At 33.0% G+C, this 21,555-nt stretch overlaps 1 protein-coding gene across 1 annotated transcript; it reads left to right on the forward strand.

The window, feature by feature from the left end:
- The first annotated feature begins 1,185 nt into the window (after positions 1–1,185).
- Positions 1,186–7,629, forward strand: LOC132616196 (calcium-dependent protein kinase 1-like). Its single transcript, XM_060330806.1, has 7 exons — positions 1,186–2,744; positions 3,380–3,523; positions 5,012–5,164; positions 5,325–5,440; positions 5,532–5,699; positions 6,399–6,623; positions 7,206–7,629. Exons 1-7 carry the CDS (start codon positions 1,916–1,918, stop codon positions 7,329–7,331), a joined length of 1,761 nt encoding a protein of 586 aa, XP_060186789.1. The 5' UTR covers positions 1,186–1,915; the 3' UTR covers positions 7,332–7,629.
- The last annotated feature ends 13,926 nt before the right edge of the window (positions 7,630–21,555 follow it).

Genomic DNA, 21,555 nt, shown 5'->3' on the forward strand with positions numbered 1-21,555 from the left:
AAATACATATTTTTTATGTATTAATAAATCTATAATCCCTATAATTTTTATGCCGGACAAGATAAAAGTTTTACAGACTTATGCCTTGTGAAATTAGGTCATAGATAAGGATATTTTGGCCCACAAATTTTCATTCAATGAGAAGTAAGAGCAAAAATTATAGACCGAGAGACAAAAATTTAAAGAACTCGCTTCAATTTTGAGTATTACGACGTATTAATTTTCAGCTATTACCTTAATACAGATGAAAATAGTTTGGCAAACAAATGGAAGATTACAACTAAAGTAAAGCTGGTCCAAACCAACCAATACGCAAAGACATGGACAAATACCCACTTTTGGACCCCTAATTAACATTTGATCATTATTTTAAAAGTTTAGTCGTATAATGAAAAAAAAAAAAAAAAAGACTTCTTCTAGCTAAAACACTAAAGAACTTCTTTTTTTTTTTTAATGAGTTTTGAGTTGCCACAACTCAGATTTCAATATTTTTTCATGGAGTTTGAATTGAAAAAGATACGAACTTTCAACTGATAGTAAAATTTTCTAAATGTTTTCGTACTTTAGCTAAGACTAATTTGTTTATATTATATTTTATTTTTTAATCGCACTTCAAACAATAGTTAGACTTTGAGTGACTACTCCACCCAATTATTACCAATCAAAAAGACTAATTGATATAAATAGCCTTTCACCAAATAATAGGCATCAAATACATATTTTTTGTATATTAATATAATATAACTCCATCCGTCCCAATTTAAGTGTCTCATTTTTTTTTTCTGATCTGTTTCGAAAAGAGCGTTTCTTTCTATATTTAGTAAGTTGAGAATTCAAACATCTTATATGGCAAGTTTAAACCACAATATTCAAATGACATTTTAATACATTACACATCTTTAATTGAGAACCAAAAGATTCAATAGTCTCTTTTTATTCTTTAAACTTCATGCTCAGTCAAATTAAAACACTTAATTTTTTTTTTATATATTTAACTTACGAATATAATTATTTTTAGTTGACCGGCCAAATATTTAACTTGTCCAATTAAAAGGACAAGAACCATAATCCCATGAAAAAACTTAGGCAGGTTGGAATATCCGACCAAAACGCGTTTTTCTTGTGGGCCTGTCCGAATTATGGCAACTGAACATATATGTATGGAAAAATGCATGTAAATATATATTATAATGCATACTAGATTTTTTTTCACTAAACAAATGTAAACCACATTAAGGGTTAGCATACCAATTCTCATTTGCTATAGTACTCTAACTTGTTACTATGTTATAATCAAGATCTTAACTTAATCACTAAGCTGTTCTTTGACCTTCTCAATGGCATAGCCAATTTTTTTTTTTTATCCAAAGTTGAAAACTTTGGTTTTTGCTTTGTCTTTTTCTTGGTTTAATTATCTACTTTGTGTGGCTGTTCAAATCTTTTATCCATGGCTACTCAGTGCTTCTTGAAGGTAACATTTGATGTGTTGTTACATAGAATTTATTTCAATTTTAGTAGTTTGGGGCTACTTAGATAGTAATATTTTGGGTTCATATTGTATCTTGATTTGCTAATCTTGAAGTTGAACAAGTTTCTTGATTTTAGTCCTTTTTGTTGACTACTTTTGAGTTTGGTTTAAGAGGGTTGACTTTTTTGGGTTGGTTGGATTATTTGGTTATAGTATTCAAGGTTGGATTTTGAGGGGCATTATAGAGCTATTTTTAGAAATAAGATTTTAATGTTGAGGGAAGTAATCAAGATTGGATTTTGGGTGGCATTGTAGAGCTATTTTACAAATATAAGATCTTAATGTTGAGGAAAGTAATCAAGATTGGATTTTGAGTGGCATAATAGAGCTATTTTACAAGTATAAGATCTTAATGTTGAGGAACTGAAGGAGTGAATTTAGGAAAAAATGGGGAATACTTGTGTTGGACCAAGCATTACTAGAAATAGATTTGTGCAGTCAATTTCAGCTGCAATGTGGCCGGGTCGGGTACCGGATGAGTCTGCTTCCACCACCACTAATGATGATAGTGCCCGAGGCAAAACAGCAGAATCCGGGAAAGAAGAAAAAGACCCTGATTTGCCTGTCCAAAGTAGGGCACCTGAACAAATGACAATGCCTAAGTCTGAAGAACAGAAGGAAGAGGAACCGGCAAAGAAGGAAGTGGGGCCCGCGAAGTCCAAGAAGCCGTTAGAGATGAAGAGGGTAGGTAGTGCTGGACTTAGGACTGATTCAGTATTACAAAAGAAAACTGGAAACTTAAAGGAGTTTTTCCATATAAGAAAGAAATTAGGACAAGGACAATTCGGAATTACGTTTAAATGTATCGAAAAAGGGACGGGAAAAGAGTACGCGTGCAAATCGATTGCTAAGAGGAAGTTGTTAACGGATGATGATGTGGAAGATGTTAGAAGGGAAATTCAGATAATGCACCACTTGGCGGGGCATCCAAACGTTATATCGATAAAAGGGGCTTATGAGGATGCTGTAGCTGTTCATGTAGTTATGGAACTCTGTGCCGGAGGGGAACTTTTTGATAGGATCATTCAGCGAGGGCATTATACAGAAAGAAAAGCAGCTGAGCTTACGAGGACTATTTTTGGAGTTGTAGAGGCTTGTCATTCTTTGGGCGTCATGCATCGTGATCTTAAGCCTGAAAATTTTCTTTTTGTTAATCAGAAGGAGGATTCACTTCTCAAAACTATTGATTTTGGATTGTCAGTTTTCTTCAAACCAGGTACCTAATTTGATGAGTTTGTAAGTTACTTTGGTTTAAGCTACTTTAAGATTCCTTCTCCATTATTTTGCAATAAGCATGGAATCTATATGCCCTTGTTGTTACTAAAATAGGCCAAATTTGCCTCTTAACTATATGAAAGGTTCAAATTGCCCTTTGTTTAGAAATATTAATCCTTAATTGCAGGACATGTGGCATCACCGGGTGCTAAGCTTCCGCTGTTTGAAAATAAGAGCAAATTTAGCCTATTTTACTAACGCCGAGGGCATTTTTGACCCCAACTATTAACGGAGGACAAATATGTTCTATTTCGCATAGTTTAGGGGCAAATTTGACCCTTTGCCCATATAGAAAAGATGACCAATGAGAATTGACATGTATTATTCATGAATTTTGCATGTTAGTTCTAGGTATTCATGATGCAGATTCTATTGAACTCTGTCCAAGACTTTATCTTGATTAGATGAATTCTGTTCCTATTCACTGGCATTCTTATTGTATTGAACTATCTTGATAAACTTCCTGTATAGCTATTTGATGCAATTTGAATCTCTTTCTCCTCTATGCTATGTTGTTCATTAGTGGTATGTTTAAGCTCTTGAAAACAGACTATTAATTGAGGTATCCTTTGTCAGATGAGAGATTTAATGATGTTGTTGGCAGTCCTTATTATGTTGCACCTGAAGTTCTCAAAAAACGGTATGGTCCTGAAGCTGATGTCTGGAGTGCTGGTGTGATTGTGTACATTTTATTAAGTGGAGTACCTCCTTTCTGGGCTGGTAAGATTCCATAGTCATTAAAATTGAGGATATTTTTCTATACTTTATTCTGCACTTCGCTCTGTTCAGTTTTGCAAAGTTCTTTACTTTTCCACTTTAATGTCCTAGAGGAAAATCAGTGCTAATATATACTCCCTCCGTTTCAATTTATGTGAGCCTTTTCGGAGTACGAGGGTCAAACTTTATAACTTTGATAATAATTTTGACGTAGATTTTCAAGTTTATAAAAATAAAATTTATATACTTAGAAACTACATTAAAAGTACTATAAGTCATGGGAATTCATAATTCAAATAACTTAGAAAAAATGTAAGAAAAATGTGGTCAAAGAAGCACCTTGTAGACTCCCCAGATAGTAATAGTTTCACATAAATTGAAACAGAGGGAGTACCATTTAGTCAATAGGACTATGAAGAGGATTCATGTGATTCTCTTCTTGCATAGTATTGGGCTAAGCCAACCCAATGATACTCTTAACATGGTGTAACATTGTCTGCTTTAGGCCAAATTCGTACGTTTTTTTTTCTAGAAAGCCTGACTCCGTTAAGAGCGTCCCTACATCTTATATGTAGCTTCCCAATCTTTTCAACTACTAATGTGGGACTTTGTTCGCGCACCTGACAATCTCTTCCTCCAACTCAATCACGTGGCTCATTACCGCGATCCACGGGTCTCCCCCTTGAACTTAGTTTTATGGGCCCATTACCAAGATCCACGAGTCAATTTTCGAGATTCACTATGTGCCACCCACATGACCGAGCATTTAAGGTCACCAAAGCCCAAAGCCAGATTCTTCTTGTGCGTATGCTTCTTCAAAATATCTTTGGCATGGTAAAGGTAGTAAGCCGAGCCCCACACTATCACGCTGCCATCTCCATACTCGTCTCGTCAAATGATTGGCTCTTATACGGGTTGTCTGGCTAAGCCAGCCCAATGATACTCTTTAACACTGTGTGATTTTGTCCCTATTGGGCCAAGCCTGCACGGTTTTCCCGAAAAGGCCTCACTCCATTAAGAGTATCCCTACACCTTATATGTAGCTTCCCAGTCTTTTTAACTATCAATGTGGCACTTTGTTCACACACCCAACACACAGCGTCTCTCTCGCACTCCTCTTATCCATCGTCTTTTCGCTCATCCATTACTACGTCTCAATCTCTTTTCCCAGAGTTTACGCAAGATCAGCTGAAATTCCCACAGTTCTTTCGCCTTGGTTTGTGTCGACTTCTGCTGCTTCCCCTTAAGGAGTCAAGGGCAATCGCCAGAAAATTGGGAACTTCCTTTATCTGCATACACTTAAAAGAAAAGAGAACGTGTGCATGTTCATAATAAGATCTACTTTTCATAGACTTAACCAGTTTTGTCAGCAAAGAAAGTCAAGTGAAAAAGGCAAATGGAAAAGTTTTTTAGAAACCAAATACTGCTGCTCTTCCTATTATGCTTATCTTTTTGTATGATTTCTCTTTACTAATATTTACTATCATACAGAAAATGAGCAAGGAATATTTGAACAAGTCCTGCATGGTGATCTCGACTTCTCATCAGATCCATGGCCTAGTATTTCAGAAGACGCAAAAGATTTGGTCAGGAGAATGCTTGTTCGAGATCCCAGAAAACGTTTAACTGCTCATGAAGTCTTATGTAAGTATTCTCAACAGTTTGTCTTATCTGATATTTGAGTTTAACATGTCCACCTGTACAAATGATAGTGGATCAAATTTTAGTAGTGGGAAATGGTTTTACATCTCTTCAAGATGACGAATTTGTATGAAAGTTGTGAGTGATTTTGATTCCCCCACAGGCCATCGTTGGGTTCAAGTTGATGGTGTGGCTCCAGATAAGCCTCTTGATTCTGCAGTTCTGAGTCGAATGAAACAATTTTCAGCAATGAACAAGCTCAAGAAGATGGCTTTGAGAGTGAGTCTATAGATTCACAAGCTCGTCCAAGTATCATACAAACTGTGGGTCGGAACTAGTACACTAATCATGAGTTACACGTCTCTTGCAGGTCATTGCTGAAAGCCTATCTGAAGAAGAAATTGCTGGTCTGAAAGAAATGTTCAAGATGATAGATACAGATAATAGTGGTCAAATAACTTTCGAGGAGCTCAAAGTTGGATTGAAAAGAGTCGGCGCTAATCTCAAGGAGTCCGAGATCTATGATCTTATGCAGGCAGTAAGTATCAGAAACAATTCTTAATTCAGCTCTTTTTTTTTTTTTTTGATCTAATTCAAGCATCAAGTCTGATTCATGAACTTCTTATTCACTTGTTTCAGAAATAAATTTCGACTGTACTGAAATATTGTTCTGCGAAGATGTATGTGATTTTTTATTGGTGCATTAATGCACTAATTTAACTGATAAATTTGCGTAATCTTTTATCATCTTTTCTTCCTTTAAGCTCCCTGCCCCATTCCCCTCCAAATAGACATGCTCTTATTACCGGTTATTTCAGTCTATGTCAAGATAAGAATCTTCATGGGTAGAATCATCTAATCTTGCAGGTATCTAAAAACAATATAATGATTTTATCAAATGTGGGGTCTAATACACATGCACGCGTGACTAATGTGACTAACTCTTGTCTGACATAACCGACTAAACTATTAAGGCCATGTCTTAAATAAAACAAACGCCTAAAACCTTAATCAAAAGATAGAGAAGGCCAAAGGTCAATTATGTAAAAGTAAATGATAAAAGGTGAAGTTTCACCTCACAGGAAGAATTGGAAGTTTGACTGTAGTTTGATTGCCAAATAGTGAAGGGCCTGTATGAAGCTAATTTTAGTAAATTGGAATTAAAAATTGTGCTCGTGAGCTTACATGCGATCTAGTAGCAACCTCAAATAACTACCCATATTGGCTGAAATTGCAGGCGGATGTTGATAACAGCGGCACAATTGATTATGGGGAATTTATAGCTGCAACATTACATTTTAACAAAATTGAAAGAGAAGATCATCTATTTGCTGCTTTCTCTTACTTTGATAAAGATGGCAGTGGTTACATCACTGCAGACGAGCTTCAACAAGCTTGTGAGGAGTTTGGCATTGGGGACGTCCATCTGGAAGATATGATAAGAGACGCTGATCAGGACAATGTAAGTTTTATTTTTACACTCCTTTATTTTAATCTTTGAAACGGGACTGACGAGGGAGTTTAACAAGCGACTGCATAAGGGCTGATGATCAGTTTGCCTTGCTACAGTTTGATCCTCTGAGAAGGCTCTTTAAATGGATTAAAAAAGACTTCCTTTTCTAAAAGTTCAGCTAGTTTATTTCAAGAATCTAAGATTCTTTGTTTCTTCTAGATACTTCATATTCCCTCCATCACAATTTATGTGATAGTGTTTAATTAGGACTGGCTAAAAAGGATAGAGTCATATAAATTGGGACAAAGAGAGTCGTTCATATTACTACTTCCTTATCTCTTTTGGTACCAGACCTACTAAAAGTTGTTAAAAGGTAGTATTGGTTTACATTTGTCAGGGACTTAATCGAAATCGTCACTTAATTTTGAAGGATATGCAGCAATGGCTTCTTGGTTGATTAATAATAATAATAATAATATTACCTATCTCCTACCATAAAATGATGAAGTCTATAGGAGCAGCATGACAAGCTTCTTGAGTGTGTAATTTCATTCATGGCAATATTCAGAGTTCTCTTTTTAAAATTTTCAGGATGGGCGCATTGATTACAATGAGTTTGTCGCTATGATGCAAAAGGGACATCCGGTGAGTGGCGGTGGCAAGAAAGGTCTAGAGCACAGTTTCAGCACTGGATTTAGAGACGCTCTAAGACTCTAGAGCCTTTGCATTTCGAGAATATTTATTTTTCGTTTTCTTCATTTCCCTTGTGGAAAGTTTTTTTGTTTTAGGATTGTATAGTAGAAACAAGTGCTTGCCAAGCAACAACCTTGCTTTTCCTATGCACTTCACTATTTTTTCCAGTTTTGCAACATTTTCATCTTTTTTTTTTCTCCCCAACTCTGGCAGTGAACTCACTGTAACCGAGTATATCTCTGGAGGTAAGGAGATTAAACCACCTTTTGGTAATCTTGTTTAGCTCAATTTTGCTGGATAAAGAGTTCATTTGCTTCTGTGATGCTAGTGTTTACTGGTACTGTCAATATGTTGCATGACAAGAAACTTGCATCGCATAATTTCGCATCATTCAAGCTTTGCACCCCTAGAATGTTAAGTATAAGATGTATCAATGAGCGACAACTCAATTCTTGTCTTTAAGTCACTTATTTTAGATCACGATTAAGATTATATGGTGATCAAGGATTGTATCATTGTGCTACAGGTGTGTTTAATCTGCTATATTTGAAACTATCATGTTATTTTGAATGTTGGTCGAGTGGACATGAAAAAGTTGAAAATTTATCGTCTTATTTCCTATACATATAGAGCCTCAGATTCACTTATAGGACTCATGTGTCAAGTGGCAGCAACTAGGCAATTATATAATGAATGTTTTAAAATGTTGGAAAATGGTACAATTAAGCTACAAAAAAGATAATCATTAGTAGTAAATACATGGTGTGAAGTGAACCATGTAATATGTGTCTAATTACAAGTTTCAAATCTAGCAAAGAGTGGGGAATAATGGGCCATGAGTGTTCCCATGATCAATAGTCCAACTCCTAAATCATTTTCTTTGCCTTCCTCTCTAGCAAATTTGAATACAACCCCCACCCAAACCTCTACAAAATAAGAAGGGCAATTCCCAGAATTGTCTTTCTTTTGGGTGGTCTTTAAATTTTGCCCTTCGCCTAAAACTCATGGATTCCGGGTTCAAACCCCTGCTCAATCAAAAATTTAAAAAAATTCGCAAGGTAGAGTTTGGATTTCGCTATGCCCCCTCCGGCAGACTCTGCCTTGAGGCATGTATCTTTTTTTTTTTTTTTTTTTTTTTTTAACTTTTCAAGGCAAACTTTTAATTATGCCTTAATTAAAAGTGTGCCCCATAAGACATAACTAAAAGTATGCTCTATAAGACATAACTAAAAGTATGTCCGATAAGGCGGAACTTTTCCTTAAGGCATAGACTTTGCCTTATAAGGCAAACTTTAGTTATGCCTTTAAGGCAAAGTCTATGCTTTAAGGAAAAGTTCTGTCTTATAGCCTTACTTTTGGTTATATCTTAACAAAAAGTTTGCCCCATAAGGTATAACTAAACTATGCCTTAAGAAAACGTTTTGCCTTATGGGGCAAACTTTTAGTTATGCCAGATCCGGCATAACTTTAGTTTTTCCTTAAGGATTGTATGCCGGATCCGCACTCCACCCAGCCCTACCTTGCGAATTTTTTTTTTATTTTATGCCTGAGCGGAGGTTCGAACCCAAAACCTCAGGTATTCACCCACCTTTTCAAGTGAAGGGCAAAACTTAAAGATCACAAATATGAGGGGTAAAATTTAAAGACCACAAATATGAGGGCCAAAATTTAAAGATCACCCCAAAAGAAGGGCAATCCGCGCAAAAAATATGAAATAAGAAGTGAAAAAGGTAAGGGCGGATCTAGACGGTTGGCTATGGGTTTACGTGAACCTAATAATTTTTACTCCGACTTAATATATATATTAAGAAATTTATTAATCATCTATAAATATTTGAGTATAAATTCAGTTATTAGTATAGTGTTTACTTAGAATTGCAATAGAAATTTATAAAGTTCAAATCGTACATCCGCCTTGTCAGCAAAAGATGGAAGAAGCAAAAATTGTTATTAGCGTGATGTCCACCCCACATAGTGGGATTGATGAAAAGAGAGAGCTTGTGGAAAGGATCAAAAGTTTGGTCATATGGATTAATTGGTCAGTGTTTTATGTCTCACAAGCTCTACTACATTAGTCTAATGGCGTCCCTATAATGTCCCCTATGCTATTGACTTAGCTCTAGGTTGTCGAGGGTCATCAAACAAAGCATCAAACAAAGTAAAGTGGTTTTACAAGGGTCATCAAACAAAGCATCAAACAAAGTAAAGTGGTTTTATAAGAAAGGAGTGTGGTAGCAGGATGGTTGGAATCTCTTCGCTTTTGTCATCAAACAAACCATCAAACAAAGTAAAGTGGTTTTACAAGAAAGGAGTGTGGTAGCAGGATGGTTGGAATCTCTCCGCTTTTAATTAAAAGTTTCAGGTTTGAGAAGTTTAAAAGTGTAGAACGTCTCAGTACTTTTTCTTTCCTTCTTAGACCAATTACAACAACATACTCAGTGTAATTCAACAAGTGGAATATGGGAAGGTAAGATGTACGCAGATCGTATCACGAAGGTGTGGGATAGAAAGGTTGTTTCCAATTGGACCCAATTCGAATTAATCAAACTAGTAAAAATTTAAGATATATGATAATGTCAATTGAACCAAAAAAACAAAAGGCGTGTTGTGGGATTTTAGACACACAATCAACAGAATGATGGATCGAAATAGATAGTGGCATGTCCATTTCACTTTCTTTGTGGTTCTTGTGGATCAAGCTGTGCCATCATGACTTGTGTATGTTCAATCACAAATGAACGGCATGCTAGCTAGAAACTCAAAAAATGACACTTAGTTTTTTTTTTTAAAATTTTTTTTCTTTTTTAGGTAGGCATGGATTTGATTTGTTTTCCGTGGAAAAATTTATTATTCATGTAAAGTTCCGTGTTTGGTTCTTTAAGGTTTACAAAGTATACGATGGATTACAGAGGCGGATTTAGGATTTAAACTCTATGCGTTCAATCTTTTAAGATTTAGCTTGAATCCATTATGTTTTAAAAGTTTTGGGTTCATGTCTATTATTTATTACAATTTTAATAATTTTTTACACATAAATTTATACTTCGCATCGAAAGTTAGGGATTCAATTGAACCCCCGTATAGAATGCTACATCCGCCACTGATGGAGTAGAGCTAATAATTTTTAGCTTAGATTGTTTTGAGATGGTAACATAATACAGCTCATTTTTTTGTTTGTAACATAATCACATACATACTACCCCTATCCTTTGGATAAAAAATTAGCCACATTGAGTGTATCAAATTAATAGATGCATGACATGTGCTTATACATAAACTCTTTTATTTAATCATGATTAATTTATATATATATATATATATATATATATACTCACCTAGTTTTATCACTTAAATATAGTAAATTGATATAATTTGGTAAGTTTGTGCCTCATATAATTGGGGTTGAAGATTGGAGAAATTTTATAAGAGATGGGGAAAACTAGCAGTTGTTATCGGGGTGGGAATAAACTTACTTCTTCACAAGCCTATCTTAAAAAAACACGACCATGTAGTGCTAGCGCAACATGGTTTTCTATTCTATCACATTCTATTTCGAGATAGACAGTTAATACTAAAATAATAGGTGAAGTAGTTATTGTTAGACCAATTGGGTTGGACACCAAACTGATTGTGCCACCCATTGTCCCGTAAACATCGGGTGTGGGAAAGTTTTTTCAAACCTCGCCTCTCCAACCCCTTCCCCCAACCCTACCCCAAATTCTTTTTTTTTTTAATCTTTTGAATTAGTCATCTTTGCGTGCATAGCCAGCCATTTTTCTCTTTATTTCAACTGATGATCATGACAACAAAGCATAATAAAATAGCTGATTGGTGATTTGCCTCTAAGAAAATGAAATAATTAAATTGGGTCGCTTTTGTCTTGTGCTCTATATGAGTGTTGCCCCTATTTAATTTTATTTAAAGGGTTTAAGACTTGACATATCTTTGAATTTGAAGGTAAATTTGGTTCTTTATGTAAGATGGTATTAGTCAGGGTTCTGTTATAAATGTTGAAACATCTTCTAGAATGATATTAATTTTATCTATAAAAAGAGTAATAATAAATAAATGTTAGATGTGGTGAACCATATAATTCAGGTATGTTTAGTAAATGTTTCAAATTCAGTAAAGCAATGGGGAACAATGGGTCATAACTGTATCCCACGCTTGTAATTCATTTCTTTGCCCCTCTACTCTGAAAGGGATTTTTATAGTACACGACAATCCAATAAAATCACAATAAAAAAATAATTTTATTTTTATTTTTTACAAATTTAATTAGTATGAAATGTATAATCAATGATTTTAATAGTATAATTTACATGACATTGATTATACAATTGTTTATATATTGAGTATACGCTTAAAACTGCTACAAACTATTATGGTTAAGCGAGTGATATTTTCTTAGTCGGCTAACTAATAATGTTAAAGTCTCATCCTGAAAACTGAAATAAGCCCACCTCCAACGTCAACCCCTCACAAAAGCATATAGAAAGTTACAAATTTGACAGTTCGACAAAGATATTTACATGTATTAGAATATCAAAACATACATAATATATGTATAATTATACATATGCCGTTTTTTTTTTTTTTTTTGAATGGGCAAATTATTTGTGTCAATTTGTCATTTGCGTTGTGAGTGGTACATCATATACGAGAAAAAGCTTTGCATGAAGGGTTGATCTATTCATCTAACTAGAAAAAGAAAAGAAAGAAGCAAGAAAAAGAAATAAGTCATTAGCATGATGTCAACCCACACAATTTTGATGAAAAGAGATTTTTTATGAAAAGAAAGCTTTGCTAATACGAATTGGTCAGTTTTTGATGTCACAAGCTCTACTGCCCAAAAAAACAAAAAAAAACTTACTCTTAGTTGTCTACCGTAAATCAAACACTTTAAAATTGACAATTATAAATTAAATTAAATATATATAAAATTTAATTATGTACAAAATACACATATATTGCATTTATTAATTTTATATGTACAAACTTTGAATGCAGATAAATTATTTCCCTAGTGCGTTTGTACTGGACTATGATATGATCAATCGAATGTTACGTTGATGGGCCTCTTTTATGTTAACCTGTGGCATTGTGACGGGTCTTCAAAAGAAGTGAAGTAGCTTTACATGAAAGATTAGAAGTTTTGGGGACTTATATTTTTTGTGTGTGTTGTCGCTCGGTGATTGGTATTTTCTTGGGCTCGACTAATTTGAATTAGTGTTGAAAAATCTCATATTGGGGTAAAATATTTTTCATCGAAGGCGACTTCATTTTAGAACTCGAACTTGAAATATCTAATTACAGAAAAAAAAAAATAGGGAAAATGACACAAATGGTCGTTGGGACATAAATAATCCCATGCGCTGGCCCATCTATTGCCAAACCCAAAAATTAGCCCATAAACTATTCCCATCTGGTATCCCAATCTGTAGCAAGCCTTTTGTGGTGACTTTTAATCGCCACAAAAATTTAAAAAGTCGCCACTAAAGGCTGGGTGGTCCAACAGCCCCATCGCTTTTTTTTTTTTTTAAAAAAAAGTCAGACTTTTTGTGGCGACTTTTAGAGCTATTACATAAAAATCAGGCTTTTTAGTGGCAATTAAAATAGTCGCCACTAAAGGTTAAATATCCCAAACCATGTATAATATGTGTATATTTAATAAGAAATATCCCAAAAAACTCTGAGGCGATTTTTGTATATAATATGTATCGTTTGTGTGTAAAAATATGTATCAGTACCTATCTATAATGTATAGAAATTGTATAAAATATGAATCACTAAGTATGTATCATTTTTGTATATAATATTTATCATTTGTGTATATAATGTGTGTTATAGAATAGAAAATTGTATCATTTTTGTATTGAAAGTGTATATATAATTCCAGCATGTGTATATAATGTGTGTTATATAATAGAAAATTGTATCATTTTTGTATTGAAAGTGTATATATAATTCCAGCATGTGTATATAAACTATATCAGTCTTGTATAGAAAGTGCATCATACGTATAAAAAATGTATCATAGAAATCGTATCATTGTGGTATATAATATGTATCACTATTGTATATGTTAAAAATAAATATCGTATCATTATTGTATAATATGTGTATAATAAATGTATAATTAACGCATAATTTATGTATAATAAATGTAAGATTAATTCCAGCATATGCATATAAAATGTATAATTCTTGTATATAAAATGTATATATAATTCCAACATATGTATATATGCTGTAGCAGCCCTTTAGTGGCGACGTTTTTGTGGCGACTATTTGTGGCGATTTAGTCGCCACAAAAAGTTTTTTTTTTTTAAGCGCTGGGCTGTTGGGCCGGCCAGCCTTGGCATTATTTTGGGCCGACCGGCCATTTTTTGGCATTATTTTGGGCTGAACGGACACCTAGTGGGATTAAGCCCAAACAGTGGTTAAATGTGGGATTAGTTTGGCTGAGTGGACACACAGTGTTCTTTTCCCAAAAAAATATTTACCATCCCACTACAATACTACAAGAAAACATGGAATTAGCGATGGACAAAATTTCGTAGCTAAATAGCAAAATCCTATGCTAATATCATTTAGCTACGGATTAGCGATGGATTAAAAGAAAATCTAATTAGCGAGGAGCTATTTAGCGACGGATTAGCTAGGGATTATTGACAAATACCGTAGCTAATTTCATGTTCTCTTGTAGTTATATATATATACTTTTATAATATTTCGGGACTCTTTAACACGAGTCCAAAGAAGGAAGGATCAAAGAAGATATTAGTGAACAATCAATTTAACTTTGCTAGCTTGTGGTTCTTATGTAACAAGACGTGCATGCCATCATATATATGTGGAATTTCGATTTACTTTTTGCTTGTGGTTATGTTCAATTGTAAACGAACCACATGCTAGATTCCACAAAATTAACAACCTTTGAAAGATATAAGGGTGTGTTTGGTATGAAGGAAAGAGTTTTCCTAGTAACGATTTTTTGAAAAATAAGTGGTGTTTTTATTTATTTTATGATTTCGATAAACAAAAAATATTATCTCAAAAACATCTTATATAATATAAACAAACATTATTGGGGTGAGGTGAAAGGGTTGGGGGTGATGGGGTGTTGGAGTGGGAAGGAGGCAATCGGCGTATAATGTCATCACTTATAGAACTTGTTTTCCTAGAAAAAAATATTTTTCAAAATATTTTGACCAATCAAACATAGAAAAATTGAAAAACATTTTCCTCCCTTCCAAACACACTCATATTAAAATCTTTTTCCAATTGAGTGACAGATTAAACAAAACCAACTTTCTTTCTTTTTTTAATGCTTAGATGGTATTACTTAATTATTAGACGCTAATAGTCCTCTCTTGGATCATTGCTAATAACAATATAATTCAATTTTATCATAGATTGCAACTCTGTTCATGCTATACTGTGACTTTGAATAGTTTTTCGCTTGGCCATCCATTTTTCTATTTGTTTCAACTAACCATGACTGCAAATCATATATAATAAGGCGAAGCTGATTAGTGATTAATATTCTAACAAGACTTTTATTAAGAAAATGATGATGATTACCTAATCAAAGAATAAATAAGCAAATAAATAAATGAAGCTTGTATGTACCAACCATTTAACATTTAAAAGGCATGGGTGATGTTGGAAAGTTTACGAGAGAAAATGTGTGGTAGAACGTAAATGTGTCATCATAGTCACTCAAAATATAATATATAATTGACATTGACCAATAAAGCCATTTATCTATTTTCTTATCTTCTAAAAATTATCTCACTTTACCAGATTAACCTTCATAATCGTTTTAGCTAAAATTATAACTATCGATACCTATTTAGTCAGGTGGACTTGTAAGTTTTAGAGGAAAATACTTAGAAAAACTAAAATTAGTTGGTAATAGATTGGTAACTCAATTATATTTACCAACCTACTATTTGAACAACAATATACAGATGCTGCTCATAATTTTCATGTTTAATTTGGTGATCAAACTTAGCTATGATCTATGATTAATATATTGCTAAAGTAAGAAATTAAATATGAGTTTCATCATGCAACGATTATTTTTTAAAAGATATATATACTAGATCCCATAAGCTCTATTCACATTAGCTAAAGATTAACTCTTCTAATTGTCTAGTACTTGTAAAAGTAATTTGGATTTCCAAATATGTCAAAATTAATATTTAAATTTCAAATGGTACATAAAACCAATCAGAAACAAATTGAACTGTAGAGATTTTGAGTATGAATCCTGAGAATGGAGAAATTTCTGAAAGGAAGCGCTTCACCCTTTGAATGAGTACTTCGCATTATGAATTTGATTATCAATGGATATCGTATACTTGATACAATATTAAAAATGAAATTTTACTACTAACCTACCACTTAATATTCGAGTATTAGAAGCTTTGAAAAAAAGTTGGAGTTTCCGTACCGTTCAAATTTAAAAAATAATAATATTTACTGTCAACGAATAAATAAATGAATAAAGCTGTACCAACCATTTAACATTTAAAAGGCATAGGTGATATTGGAATATTTACAAGAGACATGGGTGGGAGAAAATAAAAGTGGCTCTGTGAATGCTCCATTTTAACAACCACCACCTCAAAATGACATAAACTTTGATCCCACCCATTAGTTTGATTCTCACGTCCTATTATGTTTTTTTTTCTTTTTGGTTGGGGGGGGGGGGGGGGGGGGGCTTAGTGATCAGTTGTGACCATTATACACATCGATTTAGAAGTATTTGTTTTTCTTTCTGTTTATTTAACAAAAAGATAGTGAAATGTTAAAAAAAAATATAGGGAGAAGGTGCATCTAATAAAACAAATTATGAAAATATGTGCTATTTTCCAACGATTTCATGTAAGTATTTCATAGATGGACTTAAATCCGTTGAATAATATTTACCATCCAGTCACTTAGGAATATCCAAATACAAACATGAGTTGTGGTAGGATGGTTGGGGTCCCTCCACCCTTAATCAGGGGTCTCTGGTGCGAGCTCTGGGAATGAAAAAAATCCTATTGGAAGCGTTGTCACCAAAATAGGCCCTGCTGCAATGGACGATCCGGACATCAGATGGGAAACCGAAAAAAAAAAAAGTAATCGATTGGTATCTCAATTTAACAACCTACCATTTGAACAACAATATACATGATGGTGCTCATAATTTTCATATTTCGGTGATCAAACTGAGCAATGATCTGTGATTAGCTACTGCTTAAAAAAAGAAACTAAAGAAGAGTTTCATCATGCAACGATTATATTTTTAAAAATATACACTATAAAAAAAAAGGTAATTTGCGGAGGTTGAAAGTTGCAATTCGCGGGGATTTTGGCCTCCGTTAATTGCTCGAGGAGGCCAAAACCCCAGCGAATTGCAACTTTCAACCTCCACAAATTACCCCCTTTTTTGTAGTGATACTAAACCCCATAAGCCATATATTCACATTTAGCTTAAGATTGGCTTTGATAATCGTCCACCAGTAAAAGTAATTTGAACTTCCTAAGATGTCAAAACTCATTTAAATTTCAGTTGGTACATAATAAAAAAAATCTGAAACGAGCCGAATTACCACTTGGAAACAAACAGTCTATAATGAAGGCTGTTTTTTATATAATTATATGTAATTAGGTTTTCTTAGGTCTACGTCCTAAAAAATAAAATATGGTCGGTTTGATTTTTATAGTGTACCATTTTATCTAATGAACAAAATCAAGAAACGTACCACATGTGTTCACATAGGAGCTTGGGAGACTCATCATAAATGGATTTAGGCATCACTATATTTTGTAGACTTAAAAGTTTAAGACACAACACTATGCCCACTATAAGACAGCGCCTAACAGCCTAATTATTTTATTTTCTAATAATATCTATGATCATATTATGCGAATGTGAGCTTCAACATATTTTATGAGGGATATTACACATGCCATGCGGGGCCAGATCTAAAGGGTAGGGCGGGGTCCAATAAAAATTTCTTCATGAAAAATTATACTGCTCAAATATATATATATATATATATATTAAATTCGTTTGACATAAGAATTAAGTATATCAAGAAGTTTTAAAAGTTATTTTAGATTACATGTTCATGTATGTATAAGAAGGCCTAATTTTACTTTATCTCTTTATTTGAATTTCTGGTTACGGCAATAGATACTGTCATGGCTAGAATTTTAAATTTATAATGAAGAATAATTAATGGTGTATACTTTATTTCTATTTTACTAATTATCTATTGGCCCTATTTTCTTAATGCTTGGACACATGTCGTGGCTTTGGGTTAGATAGTCATGTTAATGGTACTTCCTTTTCTTTTTAAATTTGAGAATTAGGTCGAAGAGTCCTAAATCCTAATTATGTAGTTACGAAACTTTCTCTAAAAATAAAATGTCGGCTATATAATACAGTATTTTCTCTGTTTCCATGTCTTGTAGATTTTTATTTTTAAAGGCTGTCGCTATGGGTAGTTTTTCAACTACTCCTTATGTCTGAAATGAAAAAGTGAATAGAAATGAATAGAATCCGTTCATCGTTTATTAAAGGTTTCATATTTGAGCTTTAAATGAAAAAAATTCTTATGAAAAGTGCTTCTTTCTTTATTATGACTTACATGATGCGAATTTAAATTAATTAAACTTTCAAAGCAAGTACATTAATTATTAGGTGGGAAAACAAAAGGATGATAAAAGCGAAGTCATTACCGCCGTGTGGAATTTCCTTTGACCCAAAAAGTATAAAAAGCACCAAATAACAAGGTGAAAAAAAAAAATTCTAAATAGAAAAGGACGTTTTTCTTTAACGTCTAGGATAGTAAAGTCTAATTAAAAGACTAAAGAATAACCTCCACCAGTTGCAATCAAACGTGATTAACGTCATTTTCTTTCATTTGATTGATGCACATATTGTTTTGAAGCCAATAAAGCTCCTTTTTTAATTTGGGGTTTGTTTTGATGTGGAGAAGCGTTTTGACTAAGAAAATGATTGTATGAGGTGCTGTTTTTTGTTAGGATTATGGAGGACAGTGAGTGAATGTCTAAATTGTCTATAAACTTTGTAAAATGGTTTGGATACGTCCTTCGTTAATAAATGGCAATGTAAGGGGGCATGTTGCATGTCCCGATACTAATCATAGTATTTAGATGCTAATTAGATCTAATTGATGCTCCACAGGTAAATTATGACATATGCATGAGTCCCAGACTTGAAACGACAATAGCATATCTGACCCTAAATGCGGATTATATCTAGACCACATTTGTCATCTTTTGGGCATATATGCATATCGATCGAACATTGAATTTGTGTTTTAACCATATATTTTGTTATAAGTACTTTTGGTTTAATTTCCAAAAATTAGATGTTAATTTCAGAATATGAATTAATTTTGCCAATTTGGTCTTAAAATTGATCATATTATTCTTTATTCGAAACACAAAAAAGCAAAACAAATTTGGACAAAGGAGTCGTTGCGTTTGTTCACTACCACAGATTAACTCTTTACTTCGAAAATTCGACCTAATTTACTTTTTGATATATGTGCAAAATGAGAATGTAACATATGATATTAATGATCTATTTTTTTTTCATAAGTTTTAAGAAATCAAAATAAACAATTCGACATGTGGTGTGAGTTTTACTTAAATATTTATCACCTAAATATCTCATGAAATATTGACCTTATTATAGGTTGCGCTAATTGAGAAGACAAATAATAGTAAAAAAATAAAGCTAAATCAATTAAAGCGAAAGTAGATAAATGCAAAGCTGTGTGATGTCTGTGCTGGAGAGGATACAGCTGCTTTGAATTTGGATAAGTTGGAATGTCACATTATTTGTGTATTCCAAGAAGATAAATTCAATGTGCAGATGTGGAAATTGGAACTATTAATTTATTAAATACTTCCTCCGACTCATATTACTTAACCACTTTCTCTTATACGCGTCCCTTAAGAAATCATAAACAAAGATATATTTTACTAGCTTACCCTCTCTCTCTCTCCAATAAATACATTCTATTCAACATTGACTATCTTCAAGAACATTTAATACTAATGATAAGATGGAAAAATTTAATTAATTTTATCTTCATTTTTGTAAATAAACAAGTAAATCGGGACATATAATTTTAGTAATGTGGCCAAGTAATATGGGACGAAGGGAGTACCTTAATTTAGTATTCAAGCATTACTTTTTAAAAATTGTTATGTTTATTATTAAGGCTAATTTTAAATTTTAAAATTGAATTATTGTCAACCGTAAGATGTCTTCTAAATTAACTACTCCCTCCGTCCATATTTAATTGTCCAGTACACTAAAAATAGATGTTCATTTTTACTTATCCAGTATAGAAAATTAAGAGATAATATATCATTTCATACCTTTTTTACCCTTATTACTGATTGTTGAGTTGAAAACTTTAAATTATTAGTGACTGCAAAACTATTAAATTATGTTTAATTAATTTCAATCATTAAATAATTTAATAATAATTATAGGTGATATAATATAATTATTATTCCATTTATGATTTCTTAAGGAGTGCACCAAGTCCATACAAAACAAGTAAAATATGGACGGAGGTAGTATTCAACAAAGTACTAACATGCATGCTACAAATTAATGTCCACATATTCTTGGCAAGTTTCACATATTGCCTTGTCATCAGATAATCCAATCATTATATTGCTTTTTTCTTTTGGTTTGTTTTGTTTCTGGACCCAATTATAAAGTAGTGGAAGGAAAAAGAGAATTGAAAGTTAAATTTCGATCTTGCACCTCACGGCAAGTGTAACATTTTGCATTATAGATGGTCCATTACAGCATGGTTCCTTTCTTTTCTCCATTTTTTTTTCTGTAACCCAAGAATATAAGAGTAGAAGAAAAAAGTGATTTTTTAAATTTATTTTCAGAATTCGTATTCGAGACCTCTACTTAAATATCACGACCCGTGGTAGTTGAATATTGCACTTGAGTTGGAGATAGAACAAGTTTAGTTTTTGTTAGTGACAATCACATTTAGAACTTTTAATAATAACATATTAATAATATGAATTACAATTCTCAATTGAGTATTTATTTTTTATTTCAATTCAGGGATGTGTAAGTCTTATTGCGAAAGACATACCTCCTATCCTAAATATTGAGCAGTTGTTTTGTTAAATTGAATTTAGTATAAAATAATTAACAATTTGGAAAAAGAAGAAGTTATCTTATTTCTTTCAAATCTCCCTTACTGTTCAATTAATGAAATATTCTTGTGATTGAGACTATTAATGTATTTTTTAAAAGGTGTGCAATAATACAATCAAGAAAAGGAATTAATAACTGAATTGTATGTCTTAAATATAAAAAGTTCGTCGCTAATCCAATTGGTGACAAATTATCAAGCTTTAATCGGAATAAAAAACCCAAGCTTTACGGATCTACAGTGAAATTTTCTCTGTAAGGTATAAAAATGATGAATAAAATTCTAAATATGATCGAAAATAAAGTAAAATTTGGCTTCCTATAATCTAATGGGGGACAATTAATTCAACATTATGATCAATTTTTCTAGTCATAAATAGCCCCGCCCTAGAGGCCACAACTTTAATCGTGTGGTCTCTACGGCTCAAATTAAACTAGCGTTTCTGTTGATACATATTGTTGACATCAAATCAAACCACCACTGAAAGTGCGTGTAGATTTGTCAATAAATCATATTTTTCTGGTTTCTGACGCGGTGTTTGGTATCTACTTTGAAGACCCGATTAATTTGAATTCTTGTGCATATATAAGTCCAATTAAAGAGAAAAGCGTTGGCTAATTTACACAAGTGCCCCTTTTTCAGCCGTAATTTACATCTTGTCCCTATTTTTAAAAGTTGTACAACTATAACCCTTGGAAAATTATCTTTCAGACAACGTTAGATTCTTAATGTTTGCTCATATATTGCTCAACCTTAAAGATAAAACATTAGACTGTCATCTAACATTTGATATAGTTTACAAAAATTTAGACCATGGTCTAGCATTTCTCATAAGATCGGTTTATTCAAAATGGAACTTTAGACCATGGGGTAAGGCTACGTACAATAGACCTTTATAGTCCGGTCCTTTCCCAGACCCCGTACGTAGCGGGAGTTTAGTGCACCGGACTGTCCTTTTTTTTAAACGATGGTCTAAAAGATCCATAAGTTATAAGAGAAATCTCAAAAAGGGTTAATCA

This window comes from Lycium barbarum, chromosome 10 (genome assembly GCF_019175385.1).
Source record: "Lycium barbarum isolate Lr01 chromosome 10, ASM1917538v2, whole genome shotgun sequence".
NCBI classification, from domain to species: Eukaryota; Viridiplantae; Streptophyta; class Magnoliopsida; order Solanales; family Solanaceae; genus Lycium; species Lycium barbarum.